Below are 17902 nucleotides of genomic sequence, written 5' to 3' on the forward strand. Positions count from 1 at the left end.
GGGGCTGGGAGGTACTGAGGTCCGAGGGCAGCTGGGAGAGGCCAGGTGGAGGGGGTGCCCTGAAGGATCGAAGGAGCCTCCTCCCAGGGCTCAGACGGTCACTCCCCCGGCCTCTCTCCAGCCAGCGGGACCCCTCCACCATCCTAGGCCACTGCTGCTGGGCTGCTGCCCACAGGGCTCCGTGAACACACATCCACTCAAGCCACACAGAGTGAGCTGGGCTGGGCCGCTCTCCCAGGAGGGGAGGACAGGGTCCTGCCCCTGCTGAGTGGGGAGGGGGGAGATGCACACGGGCCGACACCTCCCACCCCACCTGCCCCTGCCTGCTTCTTCCTAGCATTCGTCAGGTATCCACCCTGCAAACGCTGACTGAGGGTAGATGGAGCCAAAGCTACTCCAGGTCCTGGGGGTGCTAGTGACAAGAAGACAGACACTTGCTTCTCTCCTGGGGTTGAGGTTCTGAGGGGAAGTGGTCGGTCAGCAAGAACACAGCTTCTGACGCGGTAACTGTCACAGAGACTGTGACCGCGGTTATGCAGGAGTGTTCATAGGACTCTCACAGATAACAGAGCAGGAGGAAGGGGTAGAGTGGGCAGGGGTGGGAGGGGCTGGTGGTTCCAGAAGACCCCTCCAAGGGGGCGGCAATCAGCAGCAGAGACCCCCTGAACGCACTGAGGGGCCAGCGGTGGAGTCAGGGAGTGCGGGTGGCTTTTTGAAGGGATTTGACGTAATGGGTAGGTGGGTGGGGAGGGCAGAGAAATGAGATTCGGAGGCAGAGGCTTTACTCACTTTATTTTATTATTATTATTTTGGCTGCGCCGCACGGCATGTGGGATCTTAATTCCCCGACCAGGGATTGAACCCGTACCCCTGCAGTGGAAGCACAGAGTCTTAACCACTGGACCGCCAGGGAAGTCCCTGGTTTTACTTATTTTAAAAGAAGGATGTTATTGCCTGTTTGTATGCAGATGGGTGTGATTCAGCAGACAGGGGGAAGCTGATGATCAGGAAAGCTGCAGGAAGGGGTCCTGGGGGAGGTGAGAGCCCATAGGACCGGGTACAGCCCAGGGATTGGCCCGGCTAGGAGCTGGGGTGTCAGCCCAGAGGGGAGCGGAGAGTCCAGCCATGGGTGCAGGACACGAGGTGGGAAGATGCAGCTGCTCTTTTTAAGGTATCTTCTCTATCAGCGAAAATAAAAGGGAGATCAAATATTGGGACTGAGGGAAAAAAAGAGGGCTGAATGGTGTCACCCCCCAAATTCATCTGTTGAAACCCTAATCCCCAATGTGACTGTATTGGGAGCAGGGCCTTTAGGGAGATAATTAAGATTAAATGAGGTCATAAGGGTGGGGCCCTAATCCAGTAGGAGTGGTGTCCTTTTAAGAAGAGATGCCAGAGCGCTCTCTCTCTCTCTCTCTCTCTCTCCCCACCTCCCTGTCCCCCACCCCTCTGTCATGTGAAGACAGTGAGAAGGCGGCGGTCTGCAAGCCAAGAAGAGAGCCATCACTTGGCACAGAATTGTCTGGCATCTTGATCTCAGGCTTCCAGCCTCCACAACTGTTAGAAAATAAATGTCTGCTTTTTCAATGCCCTCTGTTTGAGGTATTTTGTTATGGCAGCTGAGCAGACAAATGCACCCATGAAAGGAAATAATGAATGATGAATACTTCCAAATAAAAGTAAACAATATGTACACGGCTTGCTGTTGATGCCTGGCTTCACGGAAGTGAGGTCCCCTGTACAGCAGGGGGAGTCTGTATCTTGGTTACCCCTGAGTCAGGTCCCGGCACACGGTGGGCACTCAATAAATGTGGAGTGGCCCCTAGACTCAGTGCTATGCTGTGGGCTCCCCAGACACCCTCGCCCTCCTTCCCTTACACACTAGTTCAGCTGACGTGTCTGCCCCCCAGGCCGGCCTGAGTCCAACTTGATCCCTCTCCACGGCCCCCTGGTCCCCAGCACAGTCCCTGCAGGAGTAAATGCTCACTCGCGGCTTGTTGATGGTTTAAAATATAGGATCTACGAGTTAGCGTTCATCTTCCTGTCCTCGAAAGGCTTGTGTGAATTTTTATCTATTCCACGAAAGACTTACGGAAATGTGTTATTTCCCACTACTCTTATGCTGCCGTCCACTTCTTCTTGTACTTTACGCCTATACAAAATTTACATAGATTAGATACCCAAACAGTCTTATTTTTTATTTTATTTTTTTTGCAGTACGCAGGCCTCTCACTGTTGTGGCCTCTCCCGTTGCGGAGCACAGGCTCCGGACGCGCAGGCTCAGCGGCCATGGCTCACGGGCCCAGCCACTCCGCGGCACGTGGGATCTTCCCGGACCGGGGCACGAACCCGCGTCCCCTGCGTCGGCAGGCGGACTCTCAACCACTGCGCCACCAGGGAAGCCCCAACAGTCTTATTTTTAAAGATTCAAATGGTAAAGAAGAAAGAAGGTTTTGCCCTGGGTATCACCATTTACTGTGTGATAACATCCTTGAAGGTTTTTTTCTGTGCATTTCCATATACATTTTTTTTACATAAATGAGAATAAATCACCTGGTTGTTTCATAAGCTGATTCTTCAAAAACGAATTGTAGGTCTTCTCCTTAAATCGTCTTCCCCATGGTACCTGCCTGTCTCACCTTTGTCCTGGCTCTGCTGTCACCATTGCTGGCGGCTCTCCAAGTGGCAGGCACCCCAGAGGGTGGTAAGCCCTCGTCACCCCTTTAAATACTTCAAAGGTAGTCTTCACTAGTTCGTTTTTTTAGGAGATGAGGTCTTGGAGAAGCTGAAACACTTGCCCACGTCATCCAGCTGCACCTGGCAGGGCTGCACGCTTACCTGGGGCTAGCAGGGGATCCCCTGTCACTGGCGTGGCCTCCTGCTTCCACCCGGAGAGTAGAAACCAGGGGCTGCTCCCCTGGTTCCCCGACATGACGCTCAGTCCTTCAGGGAAGGTGGCAGCCCCCTCCTCGCTCTGGGGCTCGGATCTCGGCAGCACCCCTTTGCCCCGAGGCCCCAAGTCTCTCCTGCCCCCGTCCCGGCTCAGCAGGGATGCTCTGAACTGTCTTCTGCTGCCCCCCACCCTGGCCTCAGAGGCGCCCGGTCCCTGGGGCCCCCAGAGAACCTTCCCCCGGTTCCCTCTGAGAAGCGGGAAGGGGAGCTTGAGGTATAGATGCACGAATGGCATGGGCCTCACCCCCTGGGAGGCCTGCAGAGGAGCCAGCTGGGGGCTAATGGGCCTGGCCAGGCGTGGCCTCCCCAGCTCCCCGCCTGGGGGACGGCTGGGCTGCAGGGGAATGGAGCATGAGACTGGACACCCACGAGGAGCGATGGGAGGGTCACCCCTCTCCTACGCCCTCCTGACAATGCCCCCCCTCCTGAAGGCCGACTGGGACGGCCGAGGCGACCTCAGAGCATCAGCGGCCCCATCGGTGGGGGGTAGCGTGGGGCTCTGGAGGGAATGGGGGCCCTTGTGGGCTGAGAGAGGCCAGTACGTCCACGTGGAGGCGCTCTGGCTGATGTCCTCTCCCAGCGCTCTGCTTGGGGAAGGCTTGGGGGGAGGGAGCACCGGGTCTGGCCTCCAGGACCTTGTTTCAAGTCCGAGTTCTGCCACCTGTTAGCTGGAGACCTGGGCAGTCTCCTCAGGGGACCTGAGTGTCCCGGTGGGATGACCACGAGGAAGCCCCACTCTCTGCCCGGGAGGCAGGTCAGCTCTGCTGCCTACTCCCAGCGCGCCCGTTTTCAGGGCTCTGAGGTCTCACAGAGGTCATTCAGCTGAGGCCAGAGGGATGACTGAGCCCAGAACTGTGCCCAAGGGCTAGAATTCCACGGGCCTGAATTTAGATTCAAGGAGAGTGACTCAGCAAGGAATCTGGGCTTGGTTAACAGCTCACGGAACTGACCGAAAGCAAAGAAACCAAGCACCACGAAGGCGTCCAGAGGGCAGCACTGCCCAGAGCTGGCGGCAACGGCTCGTCCTGTGGGACCAACAGGAAGTGGTCTCTGGAGGCGTCTTACCTGCTTCCAGACTTCCACAGGTGTTGGCGGGATGAAGTTCCTTGCGGACTGTTGCACTGAAGGCCTCAGCGTGTTGCCGGCTGTCGGTCAGAAGCTACCCTCAGCCCCTTGCTGTCGGGCTCTCCCCAGTAAGGCAGCTTGCAACACAGCAGCTTCCTTCCTCAAAGCCAGCTCGGGGTAGCGTCTGTTCACAAGTTGGGAGTCACAGTCTCATGGAGCCTAATCATCTTTGCTCCATTCTGTTGGTTAGAAGCAAGTTACCTGGTCCAGCCCACACTCACGGAGCTGGGACTACACAAGTCTGTGGATACAGGAGGTGGACTGTTGGGGGCCAACTTGGATTCTGGCGACCATGCTTATTGGCCAATCAAGAACCTGCCTCGTTGCCAGTCCTTACTACTTCCTGCCCGGCGTAGAATATGCTATGGACCGCTACCATTGTGTGCCGTTTCTGTTCTCTCCTTTTCCAAATGGGATTAAAAAAAGATCATAGTTATTTCCTTTCTCCTGTCCACTGTGAATTGTGTGTCTTGAGAGTGGCCATCTTCATTTGGGTTGGAGGGATGGTACCCGTCGCTAGGATTGGGAAGTGCCTCTGGATCTGATGGAGAGAGATGCAAATGGCCCACAGATCCTGGGCTCGGTGCTGGGGTATCAGCCTCCAGATCTTCCCTGCTCTAAGCCTGTTGGGTTTTGGTGAGGTGGGCATCCTCCTTCCTCCCCAGTCTGCCCCCCGCTCCAGGAGAGGGCTGGTGCCTGGGGCCTGGCCAGTGAGCGTGATGGTTGGGGCCTCTGCCAGAATTATCAGGAAAGGGATGCTCTCTTTCTGCTGGGATTGCTGAATTTGTCGAATATAAACCAGGAACTGCTAGTCACCTGCTGTTGAGTTGATTCACTGGGAATAAAGGCAGTGCAGATAAAAGCAGAGATGAGAAACGGAGAAAAGAAAAGTAACTGAGGGAACATCATTCGGGGCCCAGATCCAGCTATGTCTGAATTGAAAATCACTTCTGGGGGCTTCCCTGGTGGCGCAGTGGTTAAGAATCCGCCTGCCAATGCAAGGGACACGGGTTCCATCCCTGGTCCGGGAAGATCCCACATGCCACGGAGCAACTAAGTCCGTGCGCCACAACTACTGAGCCTGCGCTCTAGAGCCCTCGAACCACAACTACTGAGCCCACGTGCCACAACTACTGAAGCCCATGTGCCTAGAGCCTGTGCTCCACAGCAAGAGAAGCCACTGCAATGAGAAGCCCACACACCGCAATGAAGAGTAGTCCACGCTCGCTGGAACTTTCCTGGTATGTGAGTCAGTGAATTCCCTCAAACACATGCATACACTCCACCTACACCAGCCACCCCTCCACCAAAACTAGATTCAACTGGGGTTTCTGTGACTTGTCACCAAAAGTCCTGGCTGATAAAAAAATCTGCTTGTGAAACTAATCTGTAATCTAGAATTTAGACTGGCATAAAGCAGAGATGAGTGGTTGCCTCAGGGTGGGGGCAGAGGCGGAAGGACTGGCTGGATGCGTTAGGAAACTTTGGGGGAGGTGATGGAAATGTTCTTCTCTGGGGGTTGGAAGCATTCTGTGTATTGATTTGGTGATGACATGAGCATATACACATGTGTCAAAGATCATTGAGCTACATATTAAATGGATGTATCTTACTGTATATCAATTAGACCGCCATTAAATCAATTACAAAGATTTAAAAAAAAAATCTGCCTGATTAGGGAAGGCTTCTTCTGAGTTGCCAGGAAACTTGGCGCTGGCATTCTGACTCACTGAAGCAGAGTTTTCCATGAGTTTTAATTTTGTGAACTGTGTCCTGTTGTTTTCTCCAAACCCCTCCTGGCTACTCTCCAGCCCCCACTGGCTGAGAATGTAATATTTTTGTACTCATGTTCTCAGTTGTCCTGGTTCTGGAAGATTCTGCAACACATATGCAGAGCTCCCCAGCCTTGTAGCCAACCTGCTTAAGGGCACACTTCCTTGGGCTGGAGCTTCCTCCCAAGCACTGAGAGACTGGACCCTAAATGGACCCATCCCTCTGTCTCGCCTTCTAAAGGAAGCCTTTGGTTCCCTAGACAGAGGACTCTTCTTGTCTGAGGGTTCTGAACCAAGCTGTGCAGAAAAGATCTTGGGCTGCAAAATTCTGGCATGCAATATAAACCCCAAGTTATCTCAAAACCATACTGGCAGGATACTCAGGAAAGCTGGGCGGATGCCAGAGAGGCATTCCATTTCCTCTTATTAGGATGGAAGAAGAGACAGAAGAGGTATCAGCTTCCAGGCTGTTCACTGTGCCGTCTGTTGAACACGCATGCCTTCCCATCCCCCAATCCATTCCAGACATCTACAGCCTAAAACCGGGCTGTCCTCTCCTTTGGTCTCTATTGACTGTGTAATCCAACAAGGCCGGTCCAGGGCGTCCTTGGGCGGCGATGGGCTTGCCCTGTCTACTTCATGCATCACCCCAGAACCCCAACTCCCAGTGCTTTGCTGATGGGAAGCACAGAGGTCAGAGGCCTGAGCTTCCAGGGAAACAGAAAACCACTGTGCCTGAAGATGACTGGGGCTCCAGCCAGGCCCGTCCCCCTTGGACGAGGAACGCCATTTGTAAGCACTGGTGTCCACCACGGCCGCTGACAGTCTGTACTGCAGAGCCCTGTCCTGAAGATTAAATGAGATTCGCACGTGGAGCTCTCAGCCCAGGGCCCACTGAGCATAGTAGGTCGTCAAGAAATGACAGTCATTGCCCTGATGAGCAGTGCTGGTACTGGCTCTTCCCGAGAATGTCCCTCTTTCAGTGGCCGCCCTGCGCCCTGACTGTAGTGTGTGCGACGCGGAGCCACCGCAGACCGAGGTCCCACGGCTCATGGGTGGCGGTCCCTGGCCTCCCTGAGGCTGGCTCTGGCTTTCCAAGTTTGACCGTGTGTATCCCGTGTGTACCTAAGAGTGTGTTTCCCCACTTGCTCACGTCTGTAGAGACAGCGGTGACAAGAAGTATGAAAACGTGGAGAGCTCTGTCCTGCCCGTGGCTCTCCCCTCCCTCACGTCCCATTGGGGGACGGGGGAACAAGTGTTGTTTCTTTGTCCAGCCGCCTAGAAGCTGCCTGGTAGGTACGGGACTTCACTCCCCGAATCACGATTCTATGACTCTGTTGACCAGCAGGTGTCAAAGGAGAATGGCTAGAGCCCTTGCCCCAGGCAGTTTCAGGGTGGAAATCTGTGATGTTTGGGGACCCTTGACTTCCTGCCTTTATGGGACACCCAGGAAGAAGGAGGCTTTTGGTCACCACGGGGGGGGGGCCCGGATATGCCGTTTTAGGGGCGTGGGGATAGCAGAGGCGCATCACCCCACCCCTGCAGTGGGCTCCGTGGCCCCTTCAGTAATTAAATACCAAAGGAGGGAGGAGGAAAGTGGTCGAGGGCCTGAGGCTTCTGCTTGTGGGTATGTGGGCCTTTTCCCCACCAGCAGCACAGAACCACTAGCACAGAAGCGAGGTGGTCAGGGCGTGGGCAGGTTGTGCCTGGACGCTGCCCGGGGGCTGGAGTGGCAGAAAGGAGAAGAGGTCTGACTCTCTAGCAAGACTTCAGGGAGAAAGGTCCTGGGGCCGGGAGAGGCCCCATTCCTGGAGTTCGGCCCCCGCCCTTCTGGGCTTAGCGTCTGCCAGGGGCACGTGTACGTTCATACAAGGCCCAGCCCTGTCCTGACCTCCAGGCCCTGTTAGTTGGTGAGGGCTGCCCACCCACCCACCGGGCCTGGGTTCTGAGCCGTGGCAGAGGCAGGAAGGCGCCGTAGAGCTCCCGGGTGGGGGGTCAGCTCCCCACGGGGGGCTCGGGGCTCCTGAGGAAGAGGGGAGCCCCAGGGGCTGGGATGCACTGCGCCCCGAGGAACCAGGCCTTGGATGGCCCCCTGGGGCACCTGCAGGCCTGGGAAGCCGTTCCGCCGTGTGGAGGGAGGCCTGCACCTCTGGGAGCTTTCCAGCCAGTGGTCCCGACCCCACCCCCTGACGCGCGTCGTCAGGACCCCACTTGGTTTCTCGAGTCCCCAGAAGTGTCAGCTGTGGTGGCCTCCAGCTCTGCTTTCCCGGGATTCTCTGACTGGTGTGTGGAGGAGAGGCTGGGGAGGGTGCACCCCAGGGGCTGGGAAAGGGGCGGGTGGGCGCCCCGGCTTCATCACCCGAAGCTCCTGGAAACTTCGCCACTGGACCACACAGAGCGGTGGCCTTCCTGGGGCAGCAGCTGGGGCTGTGAGCAAAGGGAGCCGGGCTGCCGGGCCCTGGTCGTCAGGGCAATGCACTTGGGGGTCAGCCGGCCCGACGGTGGTGCTGCAGTCCTTCTCCGCGATCACCAGTGCTCTGCAGGCAGAATGCCAGCCACCAGGCGGTACTGCCTCCTGGACGGGCAGTTCCCTCCGTCAGCCGCCCCGCCCACCCTGCCATCTCCTGGCTCTCCACAGAAGAGGGGCGCCCTGCTCCTGCCCCGGACCCCGGACGCCCCTGCCCTGGTCTCTCCCCGGGCCTATGCAGTGAGCAGTTTTCCCAGGTCGTCCCCCAAAGTGGCGGGGGTCCCAGGCTGGGCATCAGGAGGCCAAGATGGGCCTGTTCCTGGGGCTGCCGGAGGCGAGGCGCTGGCCAGGGAGCCGTCCGGCCCGGCTCTAGTGGAGGCTGTCTTCTGGGAGGGGCTTCAGCCTATGGCTGGGGTTCGGGAAGTGACAGGCACAGGGGCGCCAGCCCTGCCTCAGAGAGCTTAGGACAGAGAGTTCTGGGTGGGGCAGGGGGTGCAATATCGCCGAGGGTGCAGCAGCCACCCCGGGGGTCTCTGTGTGGACACACTGTGTTCTTTTATTATTATTATTATTATTTAAACTTATTTATTTATTTATTTTTGGCTGCGTTGGGTCTTTGTTGCTGTGCATGGGCTTTCTCTAGTTGTGGCTACTCTTCGTTGCAGTGCACGGGCTTCTCATTGCAGTGGCTTCTCTTGTTGCGGAGCACAGGATCTAGGCACGCGGGCTTCAGCAGTTGTGGCTCGCGGGCTCTAGAGCGCAGGCTCAGTGATTGTGGTGCACGGGCTTAGTTGCTCCGCAGCGTGTGGGATCTTCCCGGACCAGGGCTCGAACCCGTGTCTCCTGCATCGGCAGGCGGATTCTCAACCACTGCGCCACCAAGGAAGCCCGCACACTGTGTTCTTCATGGGCAGGGACTGTATTAGTAGCCAGCAGAGAGCCTAGAACCCAGTAGGTGTGATGAAAACTAAGGTTCCCGGGGGGAGTGGGGGGGCCCTGGGTGGGTGAAAAGTGCATGGGGGTTAGCCAACAGAGCGTAGCGTGGGGACCAAGCTCCCTCCGGCAGAGGAGTGGACACCCTAGCAGGAGAGGGAGCACGCCGGTGTGTAGACCGGCCAGCCGGGAGAGGCGGCACGGGAACTGGGGTACAGAGTGGGCTGCACGGGGGGCGGCGTGGAAAGGCTGCCCGTCTGGGCTTCGGATGCCAGTGGGGTCCTCACTGTGAGAACAAGATCACAGACAGGACAGAGGGCAGGAAGCCTTCCTCGCTGCGAGATAGAAAACGTTTATTGATATACACGTATTATCTTTCATCAAACTGGGCCACCGTGCTTGTAGGTGGGCTGAGGTGGCCAGGTAGAGCCAGTGCCCACTTTTGGGTGGGGCTATAGCCCAGAGACTGCCTGGACGGCCTTCCGGAGCCCCTCAGACCAGGCGGACGGCAGCTCAGACATGCCGGCTGGCATGGAGTCAGAAACGAGAGTGAGCCACTCAAGCCAGCCGACGGCTTTTCCTGCGTCCAGGCACTTGCCGTGCCAGAGGCTCCCCCATTTCAGCCACCAAAGGGAACGTCATGTGCAGAAAGACTGGGCTCCCAGGCGGGTTAAGGAGAAGCGTCTCCCAGGTAGCACCCTTGCCTTGACAGGGCAGAAAGGAGACAGCAGGTGTCCCAACAGCAGGACAAAGATGCTGGCCCGACGGGCGATGGGCTGGCTGTTCTCAGGAGGGCTGGCTGATGGGGCAGGAGGTGGATGGGCTGCGTGACCCCCTCCTCTCCTTTCCTGGACATCCTGGGGCGGGGAGGAGCCCCACACCCGGCCCACCGCGCGGGGGCAACTTCTGCAGTGGGTCACGGAAGGAGGATAGCTGGGGGGAGCCTGGTGAGGCCATGGGGTCTGTTTGGAAGTGGCTTTTCTGTCTCTCGGCCACGCCCAGAGCCTCTGCCCCGGGAGAAGGCGGCTCGCGGGCGGGGAGCGGATTTTCCTCCTTGCACTCGGGCCCCGGGGCTGCTGCCCAACTCCTGACTCCTGCAAAGGGTCTCTGGAGGCCACTCCAGCTGGCCGCCGCCTCCCCTCCAGCAGCTGGCCTCTCACGAGGCATTCCCCGAGGCGCACTGCATCTCCATGGTGACCGTGTTGGGCGTGCTGCCCCCCGCCTCCCCCGGCTCGGCCCCGTCTCGCAGGGCCCGCTGGAAGACCACCCTGAGGGGCTCCCACAGCCGCTGTGACTTGTCCCTGCCGGCCAGGAAGTAGACGACAGGCTTGGCGCTGCTGTTGATGCAGATACACAGGTCGGTGACGTACTCGGGGAAGGGGGCCGGGATCTGGAAGACCCAGAAGAGGAACCAGTCGATCCCTAAGTAGATGGAGGACACGAGGAAAACCGAGACCATGGCCAGGATGACGTGGTTGAGCTTGGCCGAGCGCTGGCGCCGCCGGGCCCGGCACTCCACGTGCAGGACGAGCGCCAGACAGGGCAGCACCATGAGCGGACAGAAGACCAGGAACAGCAGGATGCCCAGGAAGGTGTCCACGTGCCCGCAGCCCGGCCCAGACGCCTGGCGGCCCAGGAACACGCAGAAGTAGCCGTGGATGCTGGTGACCAGGAGCGACAGGCTCCAGAGCAGCGAGCACACCACGGCCGACAGGCGCTTGGGCCGACGGCGCCAGTACCAGGAGGGAAAGATGACCGACAGGCAGCGCTCTGAGCTGACGGCTGGCAGGAGGCTCACGCTGGTGACGAACATGCAGAGCCCCAGGATCCGGGACACCGCGCGGACGTAGTCGGCAAACGAGCCCAGGAAGCCCCCCGTGTTCAGGATGGAGAACACGGCCTTGCTAAAGAGGTAGCCGACGTCCGCGCTGGCCAAGTGCAGAAAGTAGATGGAGAAGGGGCTCCTTTTGATGGAGAAGCCGAAAAACCAGAGGACCAGCCCGTTGCCCACCAGGCCGCACAGACAGAGAAGCAGGAAGATGTAGTTCATGACAGCTGGCGGGGGCAGCATGGCGATCTGCGCGATGGTCAGGAAGCCGCGGCCGTAGAGCTCCGGGGCCTCGCTCACTCCCGGACACATCTGCGCAGGCGTGGAGGGGAGACACGCGGTGATACTGGCTGGGCTCCATCCCCAAACCCGCACCTGCATCCAGGTGTGCTGGGCTCCGCCCCCAAACCTGCAGCTGAGCCCAGGTGTGTTGGTCCTGATTACAGACATGGCTCTGGAGCAATGAATGGGCTCCAGCTGGAGCAGAGACACCCTTGATCTGACATAGTGCTGCCAGGCTGTGCCCCAGAGTCTGGAGCTCGCAGCCTACAGGAGTGATAGTAAAAATGGTGAAGAGCATCGGTCCCTCATAAAGGTACCGGGTGGTCCACCGGCCAGAAAATGTACATGTTGTGCAAGATAAAGAAAAACTGAGGAAGCTTTCCATATCGAAGGAAACTAAAGAGACATGACTAATTAACGCAGGGCTGTAAGCGTGGATTGTAGAGTGGATCTAACCATCACTATAGAGGCTATTAGGGGGATGAGTGGGAAACGGGAACGTGGACTATATATTGTACCAACGTTACACTTTCTGAAGAGGAAAATGTACCGTGGCTATGTCCTTGTTCTTAGAAGATACAAACTGTTTGGGTGCAAAGGGGTTTGGTGTCTGCAATTTACTTTCAAAGAGCTCTGGGAAAGAAAGTACCTATCAAGAGATAATCAAGATTTATTTTTTAAAAAAAGAGATACTAGAGGGAAAGCACATGTGGCAACAGGCTAACGATTAATGAATCGGTGAAGGTGTATGCAAAGTTACAAAACTTGCAATTTTTCACACTGAAACATGAAAATATTTATTTTAAAAAACAAAATCACTTGTAAGTTACCAAAACAAAACCAAAGTGGACCCAGACCTATAGTGGAATCAGAGAGACCTGGGGAATCAGAGTTGGTTCCCTGCTGGGCCAGGGTGAAACTCTGGGTTTCTGGATCGTGAGGGATCTGGATCTGGCCCAAGGGGGTCCCTAGAGGGTGAGACACTGAGGCAGTGGCTATTCACAGAGCTGTGTATTGTGACAATTGGTCTGGCCGTGTGAGTCCATCTGGCTAAATGACAGTCTTGCCTGCAGGGTCTGGGCTGGCATATAACTGCATGAACGTGGGCCATGTGCAAGAAGCTGACAAGTGTGGGGGGGGCAGTGGCAAACCGGAGGGCACCCGTCCTAAGCGAGTCGGCGGTGCCCTGCTCCAGCCGGTGGGCGCCAGTGGGACCAGCGGGCTGAGTGGCTCTTATTCATCCTTTTCCCTCTCCCCAGAGAAGCCAGAACTCGAGATGGTAATGTAAGCTATCCTGATCTTTAAATGCTGACATTTAAAAAACACGCTGTGGGCCAAACATAACACATCTACAAGCTGGATTCGGTGCTCAGGCTCTGGAGTTTGACCTCCCATCCCCAGTGGCGGAGGCTGCCCAGAGCACTGTCACTGCCCTGCCCACACCCCGGCAGACATCACTAATCCATCCCAGCACTCTTTCCCACAGAGCCCGAACCTGGCCTCCCCCTAATCTAAGGCTGGGTGTCAGTACCCATTGCTCATGACTCTCCCTCCAAAACCCAAAACAAAACTGAAAAACAAACCAGAAGGTTCTTGAGGCAGGACTATTCTGTTACTTTCCAGATGGGCCCCAGCTCCGGCAGAAAGCTGGGTCCCGAAAGACTGCTCTCTGGGCCTGACACCCCATAACAAAGGGAGGGACCTCTGGCCTGGCTCCGGTCAAGGGGACCCTGCAAGCAGGGACTGGAGGGTGCTGGCAAACTTTGGGGAAACCCTAGAAGGTCAGGGCATGGGGGTCCCGGTCACTACCCGGCATCCTATCCTCTAAATGTATTTATTGACCCCACATCTGTCTGTCTGTCCGTCAACTCTCAAACCCCTGAGCTCGCTCTTTACTCAGCTTTCCTCTTCTCAGCTGGGGAGCAGACTCAGAAATTTACAAGATCCAGTGTCTAAACAAGTCCATGGAGGACCAGCGCTAGCGCTGGAGGGAACTGGGTGGCAGGGGCTGCATCTGACAGGTCAGGTCCCTCAGTGCCTCTCGCAGGCTGGAAGAAGTCTGCAATCCTCCCCTCAGAGTCAGAGCGGGAGGGCCGGGGAGTCACTGGACGCGTGGCTGCCATCCCGGCCACACAGCACCTTGTACAATGCCTGCTCTGGTGCCCTCCCTGGGCTCTGCCTTTTCTCCGGGGATTTCTGGGGACTCCCAAGCCAGTTCCTTCTCTGTCTCCTGTGGCTGCCATCTTGCAGTGGTCACCATCAGGGCTGCAGGCATGGTGGGGAAATGCCGGGGGCTGGGGTCCTGGCTCTGCCCCGACCTCCGGACTCACCGCAGTCAAGCTACTACACTGGCGTGAGCCTCGTTTCCTCAAAGGTTGCGCTTGGTAAACTCAGGGGTCCTTCCAACTTGAGAGGGTTTTCCCCGGGATTCAGGAGGGAATTCCAGAGTGTGCAAAGGCCTCAGAGAAGTAGGGGGCGGGAGCGGGGGAGGGCAGAAGGGGTGGGTCAGCCTGATGGGTCCTCAGAGTCTCAGCCATGGCTAGTGCCTGGAGGCAGAGGGTAAACCGGGACTGACGGACCCTGGTGTTGGGCGACGCTGGCAGGGTGGCCCAGAGCCCCACGGAGGCTCGTGACACCGGGGCCCCCTTGGAGCCACCCTCGCAGGGCCTCCTGGCAGGGCCTGGCCATGGGAAATAGCTGACCGCCCCATCTCCCCAGGGAAGAGGTGACAAGGCCTCTGGAGGTTGGTAACAGATGCCCCAAGGTCTGCACAGGATAGGATTCGAGGGCGTCCGGTGATGAAGACACTGGGGATCCGAGGTGACCGGTAACCAGTGCCAGGCCACGTAGCCCAGAGGGGCCCTGCTGCCCGCCTGTCTGTCCCGAGCTAGAGGATGGGGCCTGGGCGGCAGAGTGTGTGTGAGAAGGGGGTGCTGGGCGGGGTCTGCCCCCTCCCACCACACCATCCTGCAGACCCGGGTCGGGGAGCTGATGGCGGTACTTGCCTTGTTCCTGTTGGTGGGATGGGCCTCCCAGGAGCAGTTTCCAGCCATCCCCAGGCCTGGTGAGTCCAGATTCCTTACGGCTCTGCTCACAGCTCACTGGCCTGCACAGCCCACCTGGCCAGGCAGAAAGAGTCACATGAGGGCGGCAGTGTTCTCCCCTCCCTCGCAGACCCCTCCCCAGGCCCTCAGGGCTCTCCCCTTGGAGGGCAGGCTGATGAGCCATCCCCTGGCTGCCTTAGAGGCAGGGCCTTGTGGGAGGCACCCGGCTTCCTGCTGAGTCCAGAGCAGGAGGCGTCTGTGTGTACCACCCCCTCCTTCTCCGGGGCCCACATTCTCCCCGCTGCTGACACCCTAGGGACACCTCCTGGGGAAGAAGCCCCTCTCCTTCCCCGCTTGTTCTGAGATTTCTGGAGCCAGACGGCTTCTGGAGATATCTTTTATTTACCTGCACACATTTCTTGGACACCACCTTTGTGTCCAGCCAGGGGTGGGACAGGGGTTCAGTCCCAGACAGGAGAGTGGGGGAGGAAAGATCATTTCCGGCAAGGAGGCTTCCTGGAGGAGGAGGCTTTTGCCCGGGCCTTGTGTTTGTAACATATAAGGTGTCTGGTCTTTCCCCTACACATGCCTGGAAGGCAGGGCACCCTGATCGTTAGCATCAGCATCGCTGTCACCACCATCAACCCCGTGTCAGTGAGTGCCTGCTCGCTTACACCCCATCCTCCTTTTCGGTCCTGGGTACCAGCTATGAGGCAGGTGTAGTCACTCCCCTGTGATGAGGGCAGGGAGGTGAGGTCACCTGCCCAGGGCGCACCCTATAACTGCCACACACACTGCAGCTTTGCCGATTTGTGTACCTGCAGGACTAGAGCGGCTGCAGAGACAGGAGGGCTGGAGGCGGCACCAGCCTCGAGGCCGCTATGGTGGCCCCGGCTCCAGGCTGGAGCAGGGGCAGCTGGACTCGGCCAGGACTGCAGGTGGGAGGCCTGGGAGAAGTAGTGACAGGCCGGGGAGGGGGCGTCCCTGCCTGAGACCTGTCCGCCCTCCTCCGGCAGAGCTCACTGGTCCGCCTGCCCCGGGTGCACTCGAATTGACTCCGGTCCCCCAACCTGACCGCAAGCACCCATCCCTCCCACTGTGCAGGCGGGAAACTGAGGCTGTCAGCGGAGGAGGAGCCTTGCGGGGGCACAGCCTGGCCACAGGCTGCCGTGCCCCTCCTCCTCCGGACTCCCCCGGCATTCCATCCTAGGCCGCCACGCGCGCGCCCCGCAGCCCCGGGCCGGGCAGGCGCCGGTCATTGGCTGCGCGGGAAGGCGGTCCCCGCTCACTGCCCGCCCCTCTTTAACCCTCAGCCTCCCGGAGCCAGCGGCACAGGGCCGCCCGGAGCGGCAGCGGGCGGCGCCCGGGATGCGGACGGCGCGTCTCCGGACTGCAGCCCCGCAGGGCGTGGGGCTTGCGCCGGAGCCCCAGGTGGCTGCGCGTCGCGGAGGGGGGCGGCGCTTATGCGTGAGAACAAGTGAGCCAGCTCGTGAGGCGTGTGCAGTGTGGGTTTGCAGACGGCGGGGGGCTAGGAGGTGTGCATATTACTGTGTACCTCCCACCCCTCCCCCGTGACAGTCTTGACTCTAGTTGGGCCACTGTCCCCATTGCCACGGACAGACCTCAAGCTTCTCCACACTCTGGGGCTTGTCCAAGCTCTCCGCGTGCCTGCAACCCCCAAACTGCCTGCCTCTCCCTCACCCCTCCTGGCCTGGGATACTCCCCCTTCCACCCTCCTCTTCCTACACCGTTCTCTGTCTTCTTGGTCGCCCTTCCAGACACACATCACCCCTAGGTCTGGGCCCCAGGCTTGGCCCCCAGGAATGTCCTGACTCTGAGAGCCTCTTCCGTTCACCTCTGCCAGGCTAGACCCCCAAGGACACACATGCCCCCAGGACAGCTGGCTGGGGCCTGCCCATAAGGTCCGACTGGGGCTGGGCATGTAGTGGTTATTCGAGGTGTGGGTGTCCCTGTGTGTCTGAGCCCTTGCTGTCCTGCCACGGGCCATCTGAAAAGCTACTGCACTTCCGTGCAGAGAGATCTGGAAGCCAAGCTGGACCCCACGTGCGCCATAGAAAGACGTGTGTGTGACATGTGTATGGGACGTACGTGAGTGCGTGTGAGTGCGTGTGCCCCTCACGTCAGGATCTGACGTGTGACAGAACTAGCTTGGGCTAAAGCAGACAAAAACCCTGCCAGCTCAGCTCACTGCTGACCCTCCCCTCAAAGCACAAGGCCAAGGACGGGCCCCCAGCCACCTGTCTGCCGCCTCAGGAAGTCACCACCGCCCACCACGCCCAGCTCCAAACCCACCTGGGTCCCCGCTAGACAGGACTTTGCACCAAGAGGCCTCGGTGGGAACCGTCAGACTCCAATTCTCCTGTCGGTGTTCCCAGCCCCTCTCCTTGTCCCGGGGCTGCCGCCTGGGCTGGGTCTGAGAGCACTGGCCACGGGGTGAGCTTGTGGCTGTCATTCCCCCCAGACACAGGGGACAACTTTCAAAATGTCTCACGAACAGCCTTCACCCAACGCCAACACCCCATCAGGCACCGCCCACCGGGGAGAAGGTGGGACGCAGCCACCCAACCTCCGGTGGCTGCCGAGGCTGACCCCTCGGTGTCCATCCCAGGGCTGGCCCCAAGCTGCCGGAGCTCGGCCCGGGGAAGGAGGGGGCTGCTGTCAGCGTGCGTGACGGCGGTGGGAGCTGTTGCACTTGGGGTGCTGCCTGCTGGGTGTTCCCCTTCCTGCCCTTCCAGAAAGCACGCTTGGATGGCTGGCGAGGGTGGGGAGGGATAGAGGGGGAGCCCCCACCCACAGGAGGACAGAGCAGGAGCTGGAAGCAGAGGACAGCTGGGGGGGGTCAGCAATCACCAGGGTGCCTGGGCCTGCCACACAGGACGGGGACTCTCAAAGCGGCCCGATGACCCTGGGGCTCTGGGGCCTTGGGGGGCTCCTCTGGCGGTGAGAGCGCTGCTCTGCCGTCTCAGGCTCCTGCTTGGGGCCGTGTGATGTCCGGGGCTGCCAGCCTCGAGGGTGCCTGCCTTCTTCTCCTTCCCTGCCCGGCTTTCACCCTGCAGCCCCGGCTCCCGGGACGCCCTCCCCTGGGCCCCGGGCACCGCGGAGCTACCTGCAGCTGCTGGCCTGATCCTCAGGGGCCTCCCCTTCGTGGAGGGCTCTTCCCGTGATGCCCACCTCTGGTCACCCACCAGCAGGGCAGCAGGCCAGCGCAGAGCACTGCCTGGAGCCTCAGGAAACGCAAGCTCGGGGTGGAGGAGAGCCCTCGCCTGCCTGCTGGAGGAGACGCTTTGGCAGTGTAACCCGCCCCAAACCCAACTCCAGGCCCGGCAGGAGGGGGGCGGGGACGGGGAAGACGAGGGGGGGAGGGGCTGAGCCCGGATGAGGCTCTGGGAAGGAATGCCCCGCTCAGGAGCCCCCCCGGAGCCCCGCTGGGAACTCAGCTCTCCGCCTGATGACGTCGTGTTGGCCCGAGCACTGCGAC

The 17902-nt window shown here is 59.1% G+C and overlaps 1 protein-coding gene across 8 annotated transcripts; it reads right to left on the bottom strand.

The window, feature by feature from the left end:
* Positions 1 to 9581: 9581 nt before the first annotated feature.
* MRGPRF (MAS related GPR family member F) lies at positions 9582 to 17751 on the bottom strand. Of its 8 annotated transcripts, none has more exons than XM_073809308.1 (4): positions 17531 to 17751; positions 14810 to 14992; positions 14365 to 14478; positions 9582 to 11623 (listed from the first exon to the last, which is right to left on the bottom strand). In XM_073809308.1, the coding sequence occupies exons 3-4, from the start codon at positions 14410 to 14412 to the stop codon at positions 10406 to 10408; spliced, it is 1266 nt and encodes a 421-aa protein (XP_073665409.1). In that variant the 5' UTR covers positions 14413 to 14478; positions 14810 to 14992; positions 17531 to 17751; the 3' UTR covers positions 9582 to 10405. The 8 variants fall into 8 exon arrangements, with proteins under 8 accessions (XP_073665409.1, XP_073665407.1, XP_033717232.1 ...); XM_073809306.1 differs by lacking the exon at positions 14810 to 14992 and adding an exon at positions 16717 to 16869; XM_033861341.2 differs by lacking the exon at positions 14810 to 14992 and adding an exon at positions 16717 to 16869 and having other exon boundaries at positions 9582 to 11389; positions 17531 to 17738.
* Between the last annotated feature and the right edge of the window lie 151 nt (positions 17752 to 17902).

The sequence above is a fragment of the Tursiops truncatus genome, chromosome 8 (genome assembly GCF_011762595.2).
Source record: "Tursiops truncatus isolate mTurTru1 chromosome 8, mTurTru1.mat.Y, whole genome shotgun sequence".
In the NCBI taxonomy this organism is placed as follows: domain Eukaryota; kingdom Metazoa; phylum Chordata; class Mammalia; order Artiodactyla; family Delphinidae; genus Tursiops; species Tursiops truncatus.

What these genes read in the sequence shown, in the direction of transcription:
- MRGPRF (XM_073809308.1), bottom strand. Translation starts at nt 14,412, where the DNA reads ATGGCTGGAAACTGCTCCTGGGAGGCCCATCCCACCAACAGGAACAAG. An exon ending in ATCCCACCAACAGGAACAAG is followed by an intron (nt 11,624 to 14,364) that starts GCAAGTACCGCC and finishes TCACTCCTGTAG; the next exon opens with GCTGCGAGCTCCAGACTCTG.